General features: G+C 36.1%; 2 protein-coding genes across 6 annotated transcripts in view; one reads left to right on the top strand and one right to left on the bottom strand.

Annotated features, from left to right (window-relative positions):
- LOC140748585 (acyl-CoA-binding domain-containing protein 5) overlaps positions 1 to 6519 on the bottom strand; it is a 35228-nt gene extending 28709 nt beyond the window's left edge. Inside the window, exons 1-2 of one of the 3 annotated variants that reach the window (XM_073081410.1) lie at positions 6477 to 6519; positions 5865 to 6182 (exon numbers count right to left, since the gene is read on the bottom strand). In XM_073081410.1, the coding sequence (XP_072937511.1) occupies positions 5865 to 5925 (61 nt within the window). In that variant the 5' untranslated portion in view covers positions 5926 to 6182; positions 6477 to 6519. Of the gene's footprint in view, positions 1 to 5864; positions 6407 to 6476 lie in introns of those variants that run through there. The other 2 variants (XM_073081409.1, XM_073081411.1) reach the window with 2 other exon arrangements.
- A 243-nt stretch (positions 6520 to 6762) lies between these two features.
- Nacalpha (nascent polypeptide associated complex protein alpha subunit) lies at positions 6763 to 15444 on the top strand. 3 transcript variants are annotated; one of them, XM_073081443.1, is made up of 6 exons: positions 6763 to 6874; positions 8549 to 8705; positions 10794 to 10915; positions 11488 to 11706; positions 14141 to 14308; positions 15193 to 15444. In XM_073081443.1, exons 2-6 carry the CDS (start codon positions 8588 to 8590, stop codon positions 15205 to 15207), a joined length of 642 nt encoding a protein of 213 aa, XP_072937544.1. In that variant the 5' UTR covers positions 6763 to 6874; positions 8549 to 8587; the 3' UTR covers positions 15208 to 15444. The 3 variants fall into 3 exon arrangements, with proteins under 3 accessions (XP_072937544.1, XP_072937545.1, XP_072937543.1); XM_073081444.1 differs by lacking the exon at positions 6763 to 6874 and adding an exon at positions 6931 to 6954; XM_073081442.1 differs by lacking the exon at positions 6763 to 6874 and adding an exon at positions 6980 to 7130.
- Positions 15445 to 16747: the final 1303 nt, after the last annotated feature.

Here is a 16747-nt window from a genome sequence, read left to right as displayed (position 1 = left end):
TTAATAAAATACAAATAGGCAATTATTTAATTTTATTTGTAAAGGAACACACGCTTTCTGTGTCTCTTTCCAAAATGTTCATACCGGTTTCGGATATATTCTTATGTCGGATATCCGATAGTTTCGGATCTCCATGACGTCATTGGCTAATTATACATACATCACGCCTTCACCAGTTGGAAAATAACAACGCATTGTTCCAAAAGTCACGGAAATATATTTCAATCTCCAAAATTCGAAGGAAACGGACCGTAAAATGTACATTTCGAATATTTTTATTTGTTTGCATTGCTTGCTAAATAAAATATTGTACTTGTACTGACATTGGTCTTACGAAAATGGGTAAAAAACATATTAATTTCGAGATTTATTCCGATTGCGTAATCTGCGAATGGTTTTTCGATTTAACGCAAGAATTCTAGATATTTTATTACATATTTGAAGGTGGTAGAACCTTTTGTGGTTCGACTCCGGCGGCACCACCGCCACACCTATTTCTACCTAATAACAGCAGTGTTAGGCGCTGCTGTGTTCCGGTTTGAAGGGTGTGGTAAGGGAGACAGACTTTTCCGAGGCGTTCCAGCTTAGTCCTCAGGGGTAGCGGCGCATCTGTGGCCGACCTCAGGTAGGAATATCTAATCCTATCTGGGGTTGATTACAGATGTCCATGGGCGGCAGTAGCCACTTACCATCAGGTGGACTGCATGCTCGTCTGCTACTCTTATATTATAAAAAAAAAAAAAAACAGGTAGTCTGTATGTCCTTAGTGCGTAGTAATTCAATGTTAACCAATTTTTTGCTTATCACAAATCATAGATACGTTTGAGCCTCAGATGATTGAGAGGCTAAGTTCGAAACGCTAGACTGTCACTGCAAAGTATAAGTTACATAATAATTAATTATAGTTCGCGTTAAACTAGTCCGCTCTGAACATAGAAGTGATTAGCCATAGCATTTTTTTATCATTACACTTGCTCGCAACAACTTCAGAGCGGACTAGCAGTTTGGCGCAGACTATACACAAAATGTGGCGAATTAAAGTAAAAAAGATTGCATAAAAAACCTTTTCCATAAAAAACTAAACTTTCGGTCGTCAGTCAAATGATTTTGAAGTTCAACGAACTCGTGCATATATCTAACGACATCCATTTTTGTCTGCAGATATAAAAGCGAAAGGATAGTAAATCATCATAGAGCCTAAACTACTGAAGTTACAACCGTGAATTTTGGACAACGGGTACATTATTGCTTGTCCCTGTGGTTCCGGGACCAGAATAGGGTTACGGTATCCCCTGCCTATCGTAAGAGGCGACTAAAAGGGGGCTTCCGGGGTTGCGGGCGGCAAGAGTGGGTAGCTCGAACCGCCCGGTAAGCGACCCCGGGAAGGACGGCGGTATGTGTGGTCGCATACCGTCGTACGCACCAAATGGTGTGGCGAGCGTTAAGCTCACCTGGGTAGAGCCCGACGGGGCAACGCGCTAAGAAGACTCCGGTTGCGTTCCTTTGGAGATCCCGGAGTTCTCCAACAAGCGTTGAGGACGGTCAACGGGGGGGTTTTAGTGCGGTAAAAATCCCACATAACCCGCCGTCGCTCGCACGGCGTCGGGTAACTTTTGAAGGTTTCCCCCTCGTCAACAAAAAACAGGATACGGCAGTTATTCTGAAACCGCAGACATAAACTTCCTTTTATTTATTTTTCTGTTGATGTACATAGATAACAAATCGACATCATTTTTCACATTTACAATAAGCAGACGGTAACTTTTACGACACAGCCTACATTATCTGTTATGTAATGTAGTAGTACAAACTACAAACCATTTCCTAGTTTATTCTTAGAAGCTATTATTACTTAGCACGTTTTTCTCAGTCTCAGCAGAATAATTAGTAGGGATGTTTCGTCACCAACTGCTGGGCAGTGGCCTCTTCAGAGTAAAGTTATGTTCGTTCCGTGCATATTGATTAATTTCACATACGTTTGAGCACATTTTTTTTAGGTTCTCTCAGGTATGCATGTGTCCTCACGATATTTTCATTGATCTTTAAACCAAGTCGTCGTTATCAACCCATTACTGTCCCACTACTGGGCACGGGTCTCCTCTAACAGTGAGAAGAATCAGGCCATATTCCAACGCGCTGGCCAAATGTGTAAACATCGTGAGGAGACCTAAATACCTAAGAAAAAAAAAAAAATGTTCTCAATGGTACGTGAAGTCTACCACTACGCACTTGGTCAGCGCGGTGGACTATGGCCTAATCCTTCTCATTGTGAGAGGAGACCCGTGCCCAGTGGGACAGTAATGGGTTGACGATGAGGTATGTAATTTTAAACTTTATATAATCTGCGTGTGATTGAAATTGTAACCTAGGAATGGCCTAAAGTTATATAAGTATACTACCACTGCTGACATTGTATCCACAACTAGCTGACCCGGCGAACTTTGTACCGCCTCAAAATCTTTTTATCAAATACATTTCATATAAAATATAGCCTATTTTATTCGTGGATAATGTAGCTTTCGAATGGTGAAAGAATTTTTAAAATCGGTCCAGTAGTTTTTAAACCTATTCATTACAATCAAACAAACAAAGTTTTCCCTTTATAATATTAGTATAGATACATTAACACGAGCCCCATTGTTGCTAGTTTCTTGAAAGGTGGTAGAACCATTGAAAGGTGGCGATTCATCAGGAAATGTATCACTGCCACACCTATTTCTAACGTGAAGCAGTTCTTCGTTTCGTTCGAAGGTTATGAGGCGACCATCTAAACCTCATGATTGACAACGCATGTCTTCTGATCACTTCTGTATGCAGTTTTTCTCAGATCTTATTAAAAACTTTTCAAGAACATTAAAGATGACTTTGAAAGCGATATTTTTAATCTTTGAAACTGACATAATTTGATCTCAAAATAACGACGACAGGTTGAACTTTTTTTTTAAATTTCTATGCAATGACTATAAATCCAACTTATTACACAAACACATGCTATACAAATGTTTTCGTAGACTAAATACATACGAGTACGGATATTTCACATATTCACATTAGTTGAGAGCTTAAACAAACATGCATAGACACTGATGGTCCGTAAATATTACGTAATGCGATGCATTTTAGTGTTAAATGAGAAACTAACATATCTATTTATATATCTTCTAATGCTATCTATATTATAATGCTGCATACACGTACTTGGCAAGTCCCGAAAAACATACACCTTTAAAGGTGGTAGAACCATTTGTGGTTCGACTTCGGCGGCACCACCGCCACACCTATTTCTACCTAATAACAGCAGTGTTAGGCGCTACTGCGTTTCGGTTTGAAGGGTGTGAAAATTGCTCCCCCCAGGGCAGAGCCCGATAGAAGGGCATCGCGTTAGGAGGACTCCGGTTGTGTTCTGTTGGAGATCCCGGAGTTCTCCACCAAACGCTGAGGACGGCCAGCGGCGGGGATTTAGTGCGGTAAAAATCCCACATAACCCGGCGTCACTCCCATGACGTCGGGTACCTTTTGAAGGTTTCCCCCTCGTCAACGAAAAAAAAAAGGCGTAGACTTCTCAAGCGCTATTCAATTAACGAGCTGTAACCTAAATCTCCCCAAGATATCTTCAAATATAGGGTTATTAATGGGAAATTTTGATTAGGCTTCCATTTGCTACTATTAAAATCGGTAAATTTATATGGTGAAAACACATCAAATGACCATTCAGTTTTCACGACAAAACTCCCTGATTTTGTAGTTTTTTTTTTTTTTAGAAAATAGGAGTAGCAGACTAATATTCAGTCCACCGGATGATAAGTGGGCAGTGCCGCCCACGGACATCTATAATCAACCCCAGATAGGATAAGATATTTCTACCTGAGGTCGATCTTACCACACCCTTCAAACCAGAACACAGCAGCGCTTAACACTGCTGATATTAGGCAAAAATAGGTGTAGTGGTGGTACCGTTGGAGACCTTTGAGAACTTTTATATCTTTAAGAACTCTCAAGTGTGAAGGTTTACTCACAATGCTTTCCTTCTTTTATAGCAAATGATAATTTATTTTTGAAACACACAAAGTTTGAAAAAACTTTGAATAATTAGAGGTGCATTTATGTTTGGGGTTTGAACCTCGAACCAATTTGATTTTTTTTTATTTTGATTGAGAGACCAAGTTCCAATAAGCTTCACTTAGACTATTACTGCTCCTATTTAGTAAATATTGTAACAAAACATTTACTGGTATGTTGGAAACCTATACAAACTTGAATTAAGTTGTTTGTCTAAACTTTGAAATAAAAAATTTTACCATTCAGAGGACATAAACGCCAAAATTCTATTGTATGTTAAACTGTTGATCTCCACGAAACTATTCAGTCACTTCAGTGCATTGTCAAAAATTCAACATTTCAAATTAACTTATTGTGACAAACCTTTTAAAGTACTTAAATCTTTTAAAATATTTTCAGCTATACAATAAACTGACCATATCAATATGTTTTGACCCGTTTACTTTGTAAATATAGATATTACTTCTAGTTTACTGAATAAAGCTGAGTAAGGATTATATTTCAAGCATTGATATAATATAATACTTAATTTTATTGCATATTGTAAAAATATTTTTACTATACATTTTTTTTTAAACAAGAATATCTCTTCAACTCATGTAAGTAACTAACTAAAAAATAATAATTATTTTTTTGTAAGTTTCTATCACTCACACAAATGCAAAGCGCAGCTTAGGCCTCGCGGACTATACCTAACACACACAGAAACAATATAGAAGCAAGTAATGCTTATGTGTTAATTGCTTTAATGTATTAAAATAAATAGACTTCTCTTGTTCATGAAATTTAGATTGTAACTTAAAATTTACTTTTGTTTTAGAGAACTTAATTTTTTTTTTTTTTTATAATATAAGAGTAGCAGATGAGCATGCAGTCCACCTGATGGTAAGTGGCTACTGCCGCCCATGGACATCTGTAATCAACCCCAGATAGGATTAGATATTCCTGCCTGAGGTCAGCCACAGATGCGCCACTACCCCTGAGGGCTAAGCTGGAACGCCTCTGAAAAGTCTGTCTCCCTTACCACACCCTTCAAACCCGAACACAGCAGTGCCTAACACTGCTTTTATTAGGTAGAAATAGGTGTGGCGGTGGTGCCGCCGGAGTCAAACCACAAAGGGTTCTACCACCTTCAAAATTACATACATTACATTACATAATTATGAGGTAACCATCTTTGTCCTTAAAAGTGGCAATGCATCAAGTGGACTGCATGTTTGTCTATTAATTAATTCAAATAAAAAGAAGTATGGTGACCGGTACATCACCATACTTCATTTTGACTTTTCTTTTTCACATGGGAATGTGATGCAGAAAGGTTTCCAAAGGTTCTAGATTCAATCAGTGACAATTTCAGATCTGAGTTCTGGATAAGATGCTGTCTGTCCATAGTTCGCACACAAGAAATATGAGTGCATATAAACTCTAAGCAGAATATGTGAGTAAATATTACAATACCACAAATTTTAATATTATGTTACAAATTATTAAGTAACAAATAGTACAATCAATCATTACCTATCATTTTACTGGCTTAAATCGTACGTTTACCTTTGCATAATCAGAAAAACAAGAAATGCAATCATTGTAATAAAATTGTTTTCGTAAAAATGCCTCATACTAATAGATTCGAAAATCGAATACAATCTTCTTAAACGATAATTTGATAAATAAAACGAAGATAATGATAAATTACACAAATAATCCTGACGTAGTACACGATAACACCAATATCCAGCCACATAGGTCTTAAACGGTGTGTGGTACTTTTCCATCGAAAAAAAATAAAAACGTAAAAAACATACCACTCTTTGGCAGACTGCGAATAACGTTGACTGCCGCGTTGAATTTCTCCTCAAGCGACATTTTGGCACTATCACTTTAATTTATCACGAAACTTTTGCACTTTGGACTTATTTTAAAACATACGATTCATTCAATACACGACATAGTCACCGCACTCGCGAACGTAAACTGTTTATATTAATTACTCGATAACAAACAGCATTCACTTGTATAGAATGATCGCGATTTTATATCAATGACGATCGCGAAGTCGAAAGCAATTCTTGACTATGCAACTTCTTTCATAGAACGTATTGAGCACGAACAATCACATTCTCCTAGATAATAATTTTTATTTTATTAGATTCTATGATAGGGATAAGGACTTTCCTATATAGGTTGTCGTATCGATAATCGATAATATCAATGCAATTTCATTCTATCTGATTTAACGGAATTGGCTATTGTCTACTTTCTAAATGATTTTTCAATAGTATTTCGATGATGTTTCGTGATTTGTGATACCATTTAAAATAATGTTACATTAACGCGTATTCATACTTAAATCTTAACAAGTATTTTTTATTTCTTATATTTGTATGAAAAATTAAATTATAGTATTGGTATCCAACCGATTTATATAACGTCGTTATCGATTTCTAGTCGAATGTGATAAGATACAAATCATCACTATCCCATTACAGATGACATTTAATGTTAGTGTTACCATTACCAATAAAATTACTAAATCGGATACATATATTAGCAAGAAAATGATAAAAACTATTAATATTTTTTTACTATGAAAAAATCTAAAGTACTTTTACCAATTAATGTATATTAAAATATATATATAAATTAATTAATTTATGTAATTCTTTAAATTATTAAAATAACTTTACTTAGATTATAAATAATGCAGATTGTAAAATCAATACGATTATTTTTTATCTGTGGACACAAAATTCTTTTGTCAAATCAAATGTATTGAAAGAGGATTCCTTTTCCCAAAAGTTTTCTTTTAGACAAGGTAATATCGTGAAATTGTTTAAAAATCGTGTTATTTTAGTGCTTGAATATTGTGCTGCTGTGTTGTTAAGTGATATAGGTGTTAGTTCTAACCATATTTTAGTAAAATCAATAATATATCGTGAACTGCGCGCCTATTTAGCGGTGTCCGATAAATCTTTGAGAAATAAAATGTGATGGATATAGTACGGATTAGTTAAAGTGGAATAAAAAATAACAATCGTAATACATTATTTCTTCCTTTAATTATGGAGCAGGTAGTAGCTCTTCCTTTAAATAAAAAGTATATAGTTTCATTGTACTAAGCATGGTATAGTTTGGTTTTATGTGTTATAAATCTGTTATTACACTTCATATTAATCTGTTATCGTTCTTCAACATCTGCATAAACATCAAATACGAAGTTAATGTTAAGAAAAGTTAAATACTTTCGTTTTAATACGATTATTTGTAGTGTGTCGTATTTATATGAAGTATCACCTTACATCATTCTTTTATTTTCTAGTAGAATCTGTTATTTTAAAGTTTAATTTCACATATACTGGAAAAGCTACAATACCTATGCTAATTCATTCTATTAGTGATAATTCCTGTAGTTGACTTATGCATGTAATTCATTGAAAATCAAATGAAACCATTCATATTATTTATTGATTTTTTTTACTTAAGTTTGATAAGTGCTATCATTAACATAAGATAATCTTGTTAATTTAATCAATAATTGAGCCTAAAATTTATAAGTCCTTTCATGTAAATTGCTGCCTGGTCTGGTTCAGACACTACTTAAGTTTTTATGTGTTCTAGCCAAATGGATGATCCATTTGGCTAGAACACATAAAAACTCTAGACTAATATTATAAAGAGGAAAACTTTGTTTCGTAAAAATTCGTTTACCATTCAAAAGCTACATTATCTACGAGTAACATAAGCTATATTTTATATGAAATATATTTAATAAATAGATTTTGAGGCGGTACAAAGTTTACCGGGTCAGCTAGTATATTAATAAAACCATTTCTTATTAAGTAAAAATTCCAATCCTGTGGCTTGTTTATATAAGACTGAAATAGCAAGCGTGTATCCAAGGACATTGTCTGCTACATATATGACAGGGATTTCTACCTGAAGCTCATACAAATCACAGTCACTTTGTCATTCCTGAGTAATACATATTATTAATAGTCAATTTTAATCAATTTTTACCTACCTTAGTAATTCAACCATTATTGCCATGAAAAATTGCGAATTTAAACACTAATCATTACTAACATAGATAAAACACCCTCATCATGTGCAAGTCATTGTCATTAATAAGAATAAATTTACCATATTGCCACAAAAGAGTTGGTCAGCATTTTTTTACCACGCCTTTATTAGCTTGGGTTGTATCTATGTATGTAACGGCATCTTTGAACTCGATTTTTACCCACTTTGAATGGTCCGATTAATTTAAAATTTTGAAAAAAAATATGAAGAACCGATGACAATACACGATTTTAATAACTTTATCCCATTCTCCTCATCAGGATTAACTATTTTCCTTGAGCGATTTTAGCGTATTTTTTTTTAGTTTTAAAACTATAAGTATTATTTTAACACTAATCATTAGTAACATAAAATTGTTTCTTCATATGTATGTTATTGTCGTTAACAATAAACCATTACATAATTACAGGATCTTTCCGCCGCCAAGATAACAGAGCAAGGAGATACCATGCCGGAACTCACAGAGCTGGACAAGGCCACTGCTTCCATGACGGAGAAGAGGAAGGAGGAGACTGCATCGTCAGACAGTGATTCTGATGATACCATCCCGGAATTGGAAGATGCTGGTATGACACCATATTTATCCTTTTTCTTTCTTCAATAATACAGGAGTATGCAGTCCTCCTGATGGTAAGTGATTACTACTGCCCATGGACATCTGTTATCAACTCCGAATAAGGTTAGAGGAATATGAGGACAGTAAGAGACGCTTCTTTACCCCTGTGTAGTAATTAAGTTAAGATTAAAACTACTTCGCAACAATCCGCTACAAATATGTATGATGGTATATATTTTAAACCATGCAGTATGTACCACCCTCCCTCCCTCAAAGGATGCATGCAGATGCAAAAATTAAAAATATACACCACCATACATACCACCACCAACACATGTTTCGCTCCAAAATGGAGCATCATCAGGGTAAGTTGACTCTACGACTGTTAATCGCTAAGTGACGCTGTCAACCTAATGCATGCTTTTTATAATGGTATCCAACCATACACATACTGCATGGTTTAAAATATATACCATGATACATATTTGTAGCGGATTGTTGCGAAGTAGTTTTAATCTTAACTTAATAGCATGGATTTCCGCAAAGTAACGCCTGATACAATTAACTACCTGTGTAGTAAGTTCTAATCCTTACTAATATTATAAATCCGAAAGTAACTCTGTCTGTCTGTCTGGTTGTCTCTTCTTCACGCCTAAACCACTGGACCGATTTTAATGAAATTTTGCACACAGATAGTCTAAAACCCGAGGAAGGACATAGGATAGTTTTTATCCCGGAAATCCCACGGGAATTAGGGATGGCGATCTAAGATTGATTAATCGGAGAATCGATCTTTTGGATCAAAAAGTCGATTATTTTAATCGATATTAGTAGGATTGAATCGTAAACTAGGCATTTGATCAAGTGATGATCTTTAGCAAAGTTGTTATCCATAAGCCCACGAAGGTTTCAGAGTCGGTACGACCAATTCTCGCCAGATGGCGCCACTGTCATTCCAATGAAGGTACGATTTTTTAGATTAGATAGATTTTTCATGTTATTTTCTTTTAAACGCGGGCGAAGCCGCGGGCAAAGACTAGTGTCTTATATAAGTAAACCCCTTACTGCATCCTTCAAACGAAGAAGCTTAACAGAGCTGTTACTAGGCAATTAACTATATTTGATCATTGTGGTTACTATAAAGTATTATTTGTGGTTGTCCAACCTTGTGGCTTCTGATAAACTTTAATGTTACAACTGTAATGGATAGTTTCTGTACAATATAGTGCATATGAATTAGTAAAGAATGAACACAAAATTTGATATTCTAATCAAAATCCTATATCTCTGTAAAGATGAGCAAAGTTGGGCTCGATTGACGAGTCGGATGGGGTACTGCAGTTAACTAACTTTCGTACTTTGGAATGCATGTTAAGTCGACATCAACTTTGGCCACTGGGGGCAATGGGACATAAAAAAGGATCATCATCATCATCAACCTGTTGCTGTCTCACTGTTGGGCATGAGTCTCTTAAAATGAGAAGGATTAGGCCATTGTCGACCAAATTGGCCAAGGGATTTGCACTTGGCCAGCGCGGTACTCTTTCTCCTTCCTTTCCTTCGATTTTTCCTTCACTGTTTAAGTAAGGTAATTAATCCTTACTAATATTATAAATCCGAAAGTAACTCTGTCTGTCTGTCTGTCTGTCTGGTTGTCTCTTCTTCACGCCTAAACCACTGAACCGATTTTAATGAAATTTTGTACAAAGATAGTCTGAGACCCGAGAAAGGACATTGGATAGTTTTTATCCCGGAAATCCCACGGGAACTAGGGATGGCGATCTAAGATAGATTAATCGGAGAATCTCTCTTTGGACCCAAAACATCGATTATTTTAATCGATATTAGTAAGGATTGAATCGTAAACTATGCATTTGATCAAGTGATGATGTTTAGCAAAGTTGAAGGTACGAATTTACAGTTTTATGTGTGTTAGTATGTTATATTATTTTCTTTTAAACGCGGGCGAAGCCGCGAGCAAAAACTAGTATCTAATATGCACAGAACTGAAAAATCGAACGTGCCTGGGATTTAAACCTTGGATCCCTCGATCAAGAGGCCGAGTTTCTTATCTATCACTCTGCGACTTTGGTTATAGGGGCACCGGGCGCGGGGGGTATCTCCAACCCCATCGCCGGCATCGACATCGTGTCGAAAGCGAAGCAGTCCCGCGGTGAGAAGAAGGCGCGCAAAATCATGAGCAAACTTGGACTCAAGCCTGTGAGTATTTTATATTATTGTATTACATTTTATGATAAAGTATATATGTAATGCTTTACATTTTACAATCGGCTACACATGACTGTTATACAACTGAAACGTAGTGAAGTTTATCTTATTTTATATACTGTGCAAAAAAAATTTGATTTTTATAAAATGTGAAGTATATTTAAATGATTGATGGATGTTTTATTACATCATATCACAACTACAAAAGAAAATATTTGAAATTACTTTCTTGGTAGCATGTTCTGCAAAACTTACTACTTGTAGCCATGTTCGTGATGTTGATTTTAGCTGTCAGTTTTGTAAAAATTCACATACAAAAATGTATCTAGCCGAAGACCATCACAGGTGCTTCTCAGAACTAAAATGGTCACTACATATGAAAGAAAATTCATTCACATCCACATCCAAAATAGAAAGAAAGAAGAAGAAATAAGTAAATAGCATTCACATCCTTCCACCATAACATAAATACTCTACGCTAGAAGTATCTGTAGTCGTTTACATACCCGGTCGAACTCTGACTATCATCTTTTCCGTCTCAATTAAATTTTCAACATCCCCAGGTGCAAGGCGTAAACCGAGTAACGATCAGGAAGTCCAAGAACATCCTCTTCGTGATCAACTCCCCGGACGTTTACAAGAATCCCCATTCGGACACTTACATAGTGTTTGGTGAAGCCAAGATCGAGGACCTCTCGCAACAAGCCACTATGGCGGCGGCGGAGAGGTTCAAGGCACCAGAGAGCGCTGCGGCTGGGAATGATTCCGCTGCGGCCGGCACTGTGAGTATTGTGTTATGTTATGTTCGGTGTTGAGTGTTGTACTATGTTTCTGTTATGTTCGGTGGGTACAAGATCGAGGACCTCATAGTAAGCCAGCATGGCGGCGGCTGAGAGGTTCAAGGCACCAGAGAGCGCTGCAGCCGGCACTGTGAGTATTGTGTTATGTTATGTTCGGTGTTGAGTGTTGTGCTATGTTTCTGTTATGTTCGGTGGGTCCAAGGTCGAGGACCTCATAGTAAGCCAGCAAAGCGGCTGCGGAGAGGTTCAAGGCACCAGAGAGCTCTGCGGCCGGCACTGTGAGTATTGTGTTATGTTAGGTTCGGTGTTGAGTGTTGTGCTATGTTTCTGTTATATTCGGTGAGTACAAGATCGAGGACCTCATAGTAAGCCAGCATAGCGGCTGCGGAGAGGTTCAAGGCACCAGAGAGCGCTGCAAGTGGGAATGATTCCACTGCTGCTGGTACCGTGAGTATTGTGTTGTGTATAGTTATGATCAGTGGGTCGAATATCGAGGATCTCTCACAGCAGGCCAATATGTTGATAGATACGCCTTGTCATTCGTATTTATTAAGCTTTCTATATACAGGGTGAATTTTTAAAACGGGCCTTCAGGGCCAAATCCGAAACTATAAGGATTAGCGAAAAATGCTGAAAGGAGTTACGAGGTCGATTTTGATAAAAACTAAAACTGCATCATTAGTTTTTCAAAATAACTTTTTCCCTAGCCGGGAATCGAACGAGTTCATTTTGAATAAAAATACACTCTCTATATTATTCCACTATCTGATAGTGTTGCTTATAAGGATTAAAATCTGGGAAGTAATGATAAATGACAAACTAAAGGAACAGCCTCAATTTTAAGAAAATACATATTTTTTCATATTAATTTGGCAGTTAAGTTCCCGCCATTCATCAATTTAAACATTTCGCATATTAACAATTTTTTTGGCTCAATGTTTCAAATCATTCGAAATGGACGTTTTGTTCTTCAAGAATTTATATTTTTATGTCCAACTTAGTTAAGGTTACTTTTAGGACCATTATAATAGATTTAACTTGCTATGGGCAGAGTTTCGTTTAGTACAGATGTAAAATTGACAATTTGCGAGAATGTCTTTTTCGAGTCAAATCCGAGTGATAACTAAACAAAGAGATATAGAAATTCATATTTACTGTTGAAACATAGTTATAAACAACAAACAATATCAATTTACTATTTAATCACTTATCTATTTTTATTAAAAATAAATCCTAAAAATGGCGGTAATTTACTTGCCAAACTATTACTTTCTCATACTAAGCCGTATGTCACGGTTATAACATCGAATAATTAGTTGATTAATCAACAAATTCTTCAATGGTATGACTTACGTTTGTTTCTAAATAATTATACATAAATCATTTGCTATGTATAATCCTTAAGGATTAGTATGGCAATGTATGGAAAAATATGTATTTTCTTCAAAATTTTCCTTTTCCTTTAATTTGTCACATAGCATTACTTCCCAGAACTTGTTCCTTATAAGCGACACTATCAGATGGTGGAATAATATAGAGGGTGTATTTTTTTTCAAAATGAACTCGGTCGATTCCCGGCTAAGGAAAAAGATATTTTAAAAAACTAATGATGCAGTTTTAGTTTTTATCAAAATCGGCCTCGTAACTCCTTACAGCATTTTTCGCTAATCCTTATAGTTTCGGATTTGGCCCTGAAGGCCCGTTTTAAAAATTCACCCTGTATATGATTTGATGTTGACTAAGTCTACGAACATACAATGTCTATATAATTATGCAATTGTTCCCTAATATGTCGCTTAATTTGCAAACATGTCACAACATGCAAGTAAAACCTAACATACAATTTGAAGTTGCTATTTGTAAAAATTTAATCCAAAGTTAGGTTATTATTGATAATTCAACCTCATAATTTAGCACATATCGCGGTGTAAGAGTCAGATGAACATATCTACATTTTGTCAATCTTACAGGAGAGCAAAAATAGTGTGACAATTCGCCATTGCAAACTTTGCCAGCTGATTAATAGAGATTATATACAGTTATGGTATTGTGATGATATTGTGGACATACAATAAATAATCTATGATTAAAAACATATTTTTTGCAAATATGTTGTTATAGGTCTAACAGTTAACATAATAATTAAAACTAATTTAACGGTACTCATAATACGTTATTCTGGTTCAGTCGAAAGTGGGTCCTTGTTATGTCTTTTTTGTAACTTGTGAAAAATTGAATATAGTGTTATGTCGTTTTGTCATTTCATAAAGGACTACATTGTGAACCGTTTTGTAAAAAAAAATGATTTTTTTGTTTTTTGTAGATTACCTGACTCTTACACCGCGATATACCCCTTACATCTTCTTAATACTACAGAAGACTTGTAACTAATGCCAATTATCTTCTTTTCCCTCAGACGGTGGCACCAATAGCTGAGGAGGAGGATGAAGAAGGTGGCGAGGATGCCGGAGCGGACGTGGACGAGAAGGACGTGGAGATAGTGATGTCCCAGGCGAACGTGTCCCGCGCGAGGGCTGTCCGGGCCCTCAGGAACAATCACTCGGACATCGTCAACGCTATTATGGTACGTAACTTTAAAGCTTTAGGTTGCTGGTTGATCCGAAATATAATTTGGAATCCTTTGTGCGCTAGTGACGATAGTGTAGGTGAATAAATGTATAAAAATACCGTAGAGTGGTGCGCTGCTCCCTTCGGCGACCGGTCGTCCGTGATGCACACACACTCGCGACTCCCAAATAGGTCCCCAGGACCCCCGTAATATATTATATACGTCCCGTGACGAAATCCGAATACCGACTGTCCGCACAATATGTGTTATGACAGAAACGTCAACCTTTTAAATTTTGAATTTACTCCTTTTATTTATAATCAGTATTCCGACCAGTTCTAAATACTGAACAGAAACTATAACAGAGATGGAAAAATAAGGATAGGTGGTGAAATATGTAGTCGTTGATAATAGAAGACAGGAACGAAGGTGGTAGAACTCTGTGGTTCCACTTCAGATGTGGAGGCTAAAGGAAAGGTGGTAGAGCCCTCTGTGGTTCCACGTTAGAGGCTACACCTATTTCTGCATAATAACAGCAATGTAAAGCACTGCTGTGTGTTGGTTTGAAGGGTGTGTTAAGGGAGACATACTTTTCCGAGGCATTCCAGGTTAGTCCTCAGGGGTAGCGGCGCAACTGTAGCTGATCGCAGGTTTATCCCCTCTGTTATTGCCCTATCTGGGGTTGAATATAGATGTCCATGGGCGGCAGTAGCCACTTACCATCAGATTCATTGCATGCTCGTCTGCTACTCCTACATTAAAAAAAAATCCCATCCTTCGACCAAAACACAAGAACTTCTTCATATTACAAATAAAACTGTTTTTAAAAGTGTGAAACAGTAGAATTAAGAACCCTTTTTGAAATATGTTAATAATAATAATAATAATTATTTTTTCAGGAACTCACCATGTAAGCAGCTTGTGTTTAGTCACAAGAGTTATTTTATGTTCCTAGATTTAAGTCTCTGTTAAAATGTAATAAAACTTGGCGGCAGGACAAGGACGGCCTTTAAGCCTGTCTCGCTCGCACCTAAAACTGATGGAACCCAAAGTATGCCTTCCGAGGCCTTTTGAGTATGGATTGTATTGTGAAAGGATAAGGGAATGTATATAGATATTTACTTCAAAATACATTAAAGGTATGATTGACAGATGTTGTTTGATTTTTTTATCCATTGTGTAATACCTACGTTAGTTCTGTAATGGTATATAAGTAACCCTAACTTCACACTGCGAGGTTTCAGTTGATGTTGATATAATATACTAGCTGACCCAGCAAACGTTGTGTTGCCATATAAATAAAAAAATGTTAAGGGTGAACAACCCTTATCACTTAGGGGGATGAAAAATAGATGTTGGCCGATTCTCATAGATACCGGATAAGCACAAAAAATTTCATCAAAATCGGTCAAGCCGTTTCGGAGGAGTATGGCAACGAAAACTGTGACACGAGAATTTTATATATTAGATTTAACTGTGGGCAGTCACGCAGTGTGCGGTTGTATTTAAAGTGTACGCAATCGCGAGAATTATATTCGATACACGATTCTTATTACTTTACTCATAAGCAACAGACATTTTATGGTAGATTAAATATATTTTGTCATCTTTTGGACAAGTGTTAATTATTTCTTATTTTCGATTACGATGCTCGGTACGCTCGGCGTTATAGGCGAAACTAAAATAAAAAAAAATGTGAGCCGTCACGGGACGCCTGGCAGATGTGAAACATCGACATTATTTTGTAAAAGTAATATGCAGAAAAGAACATATTATGATAGGAACTAAATATGTCATAATGATAAAATAAAATATTACGATTTTTTTCCAGATAACGATGACTATTTATTGAATAAACATTTATTTTCGTCGCCACGGCATAAGTCGCCACGCCAGAAATCGGTTTTACGTGCGGCTATAGATGTTTCACATCAAAAGAAATATCTATCTCCATGACTATTGAGTTTGACTACTTTTATTTACACCGAACACCTCCATAATGCACGCTTGACGTTTTAATTCAGTGAAATTGCCGAAGAAGATCTTTAGCAGCGCCAATATTCTATAAGATTTTGGTATATTAGGTTGGTGGGCGAAACGATTATTATGTGCGAAAATAATAAAATTTATTATCAGAAAAAAATGTTACCTAGATAACACGAATTTTTTTTAAAATAAATAATATGAAACTCACTGCTCTTCAACTTTATGAAAGGCTAATAATAGTAATAACGTTCTGCAGTAGTCACTGAACGCTGTATTAAGTGCAAGACTGCAAAGTGTCATGCATAGGTCATGCAATTTCATTTCACCATTTACTGAACTTTTTCTTGTCTGACCAATAGATACTGTGCCAATAGTTGCAAAATGATTGTAAAATTAATATAACGGCTGTCGATCCATCATTTCTTAAATACTTATGCCATAAGAAAATAAAAAAAACCATAAACTCAG

This window comes from Epargyreus clarus, unplaced genomic scaffold (genome assembly GCF_041222505.1).
Source record: "Epargyreus clarus isolate Ecla_fem2 unplaced genomic scaffold, WU_Ecla_fem_2.2 ptg000016l, whole genome shotgun sequence".
Lineage (NCBI taxonomy): Eukaryota > Metazoa > Arthropoda > Insecta > Lepidoptera > Hesperiidae > Epargyreus > Epargyreus clarus.
The sequence above is the reverse complement of the archived record's forward strand: the minus strand, read 5'-3'. Positions and strand labels throughout refer to the sequence as shown.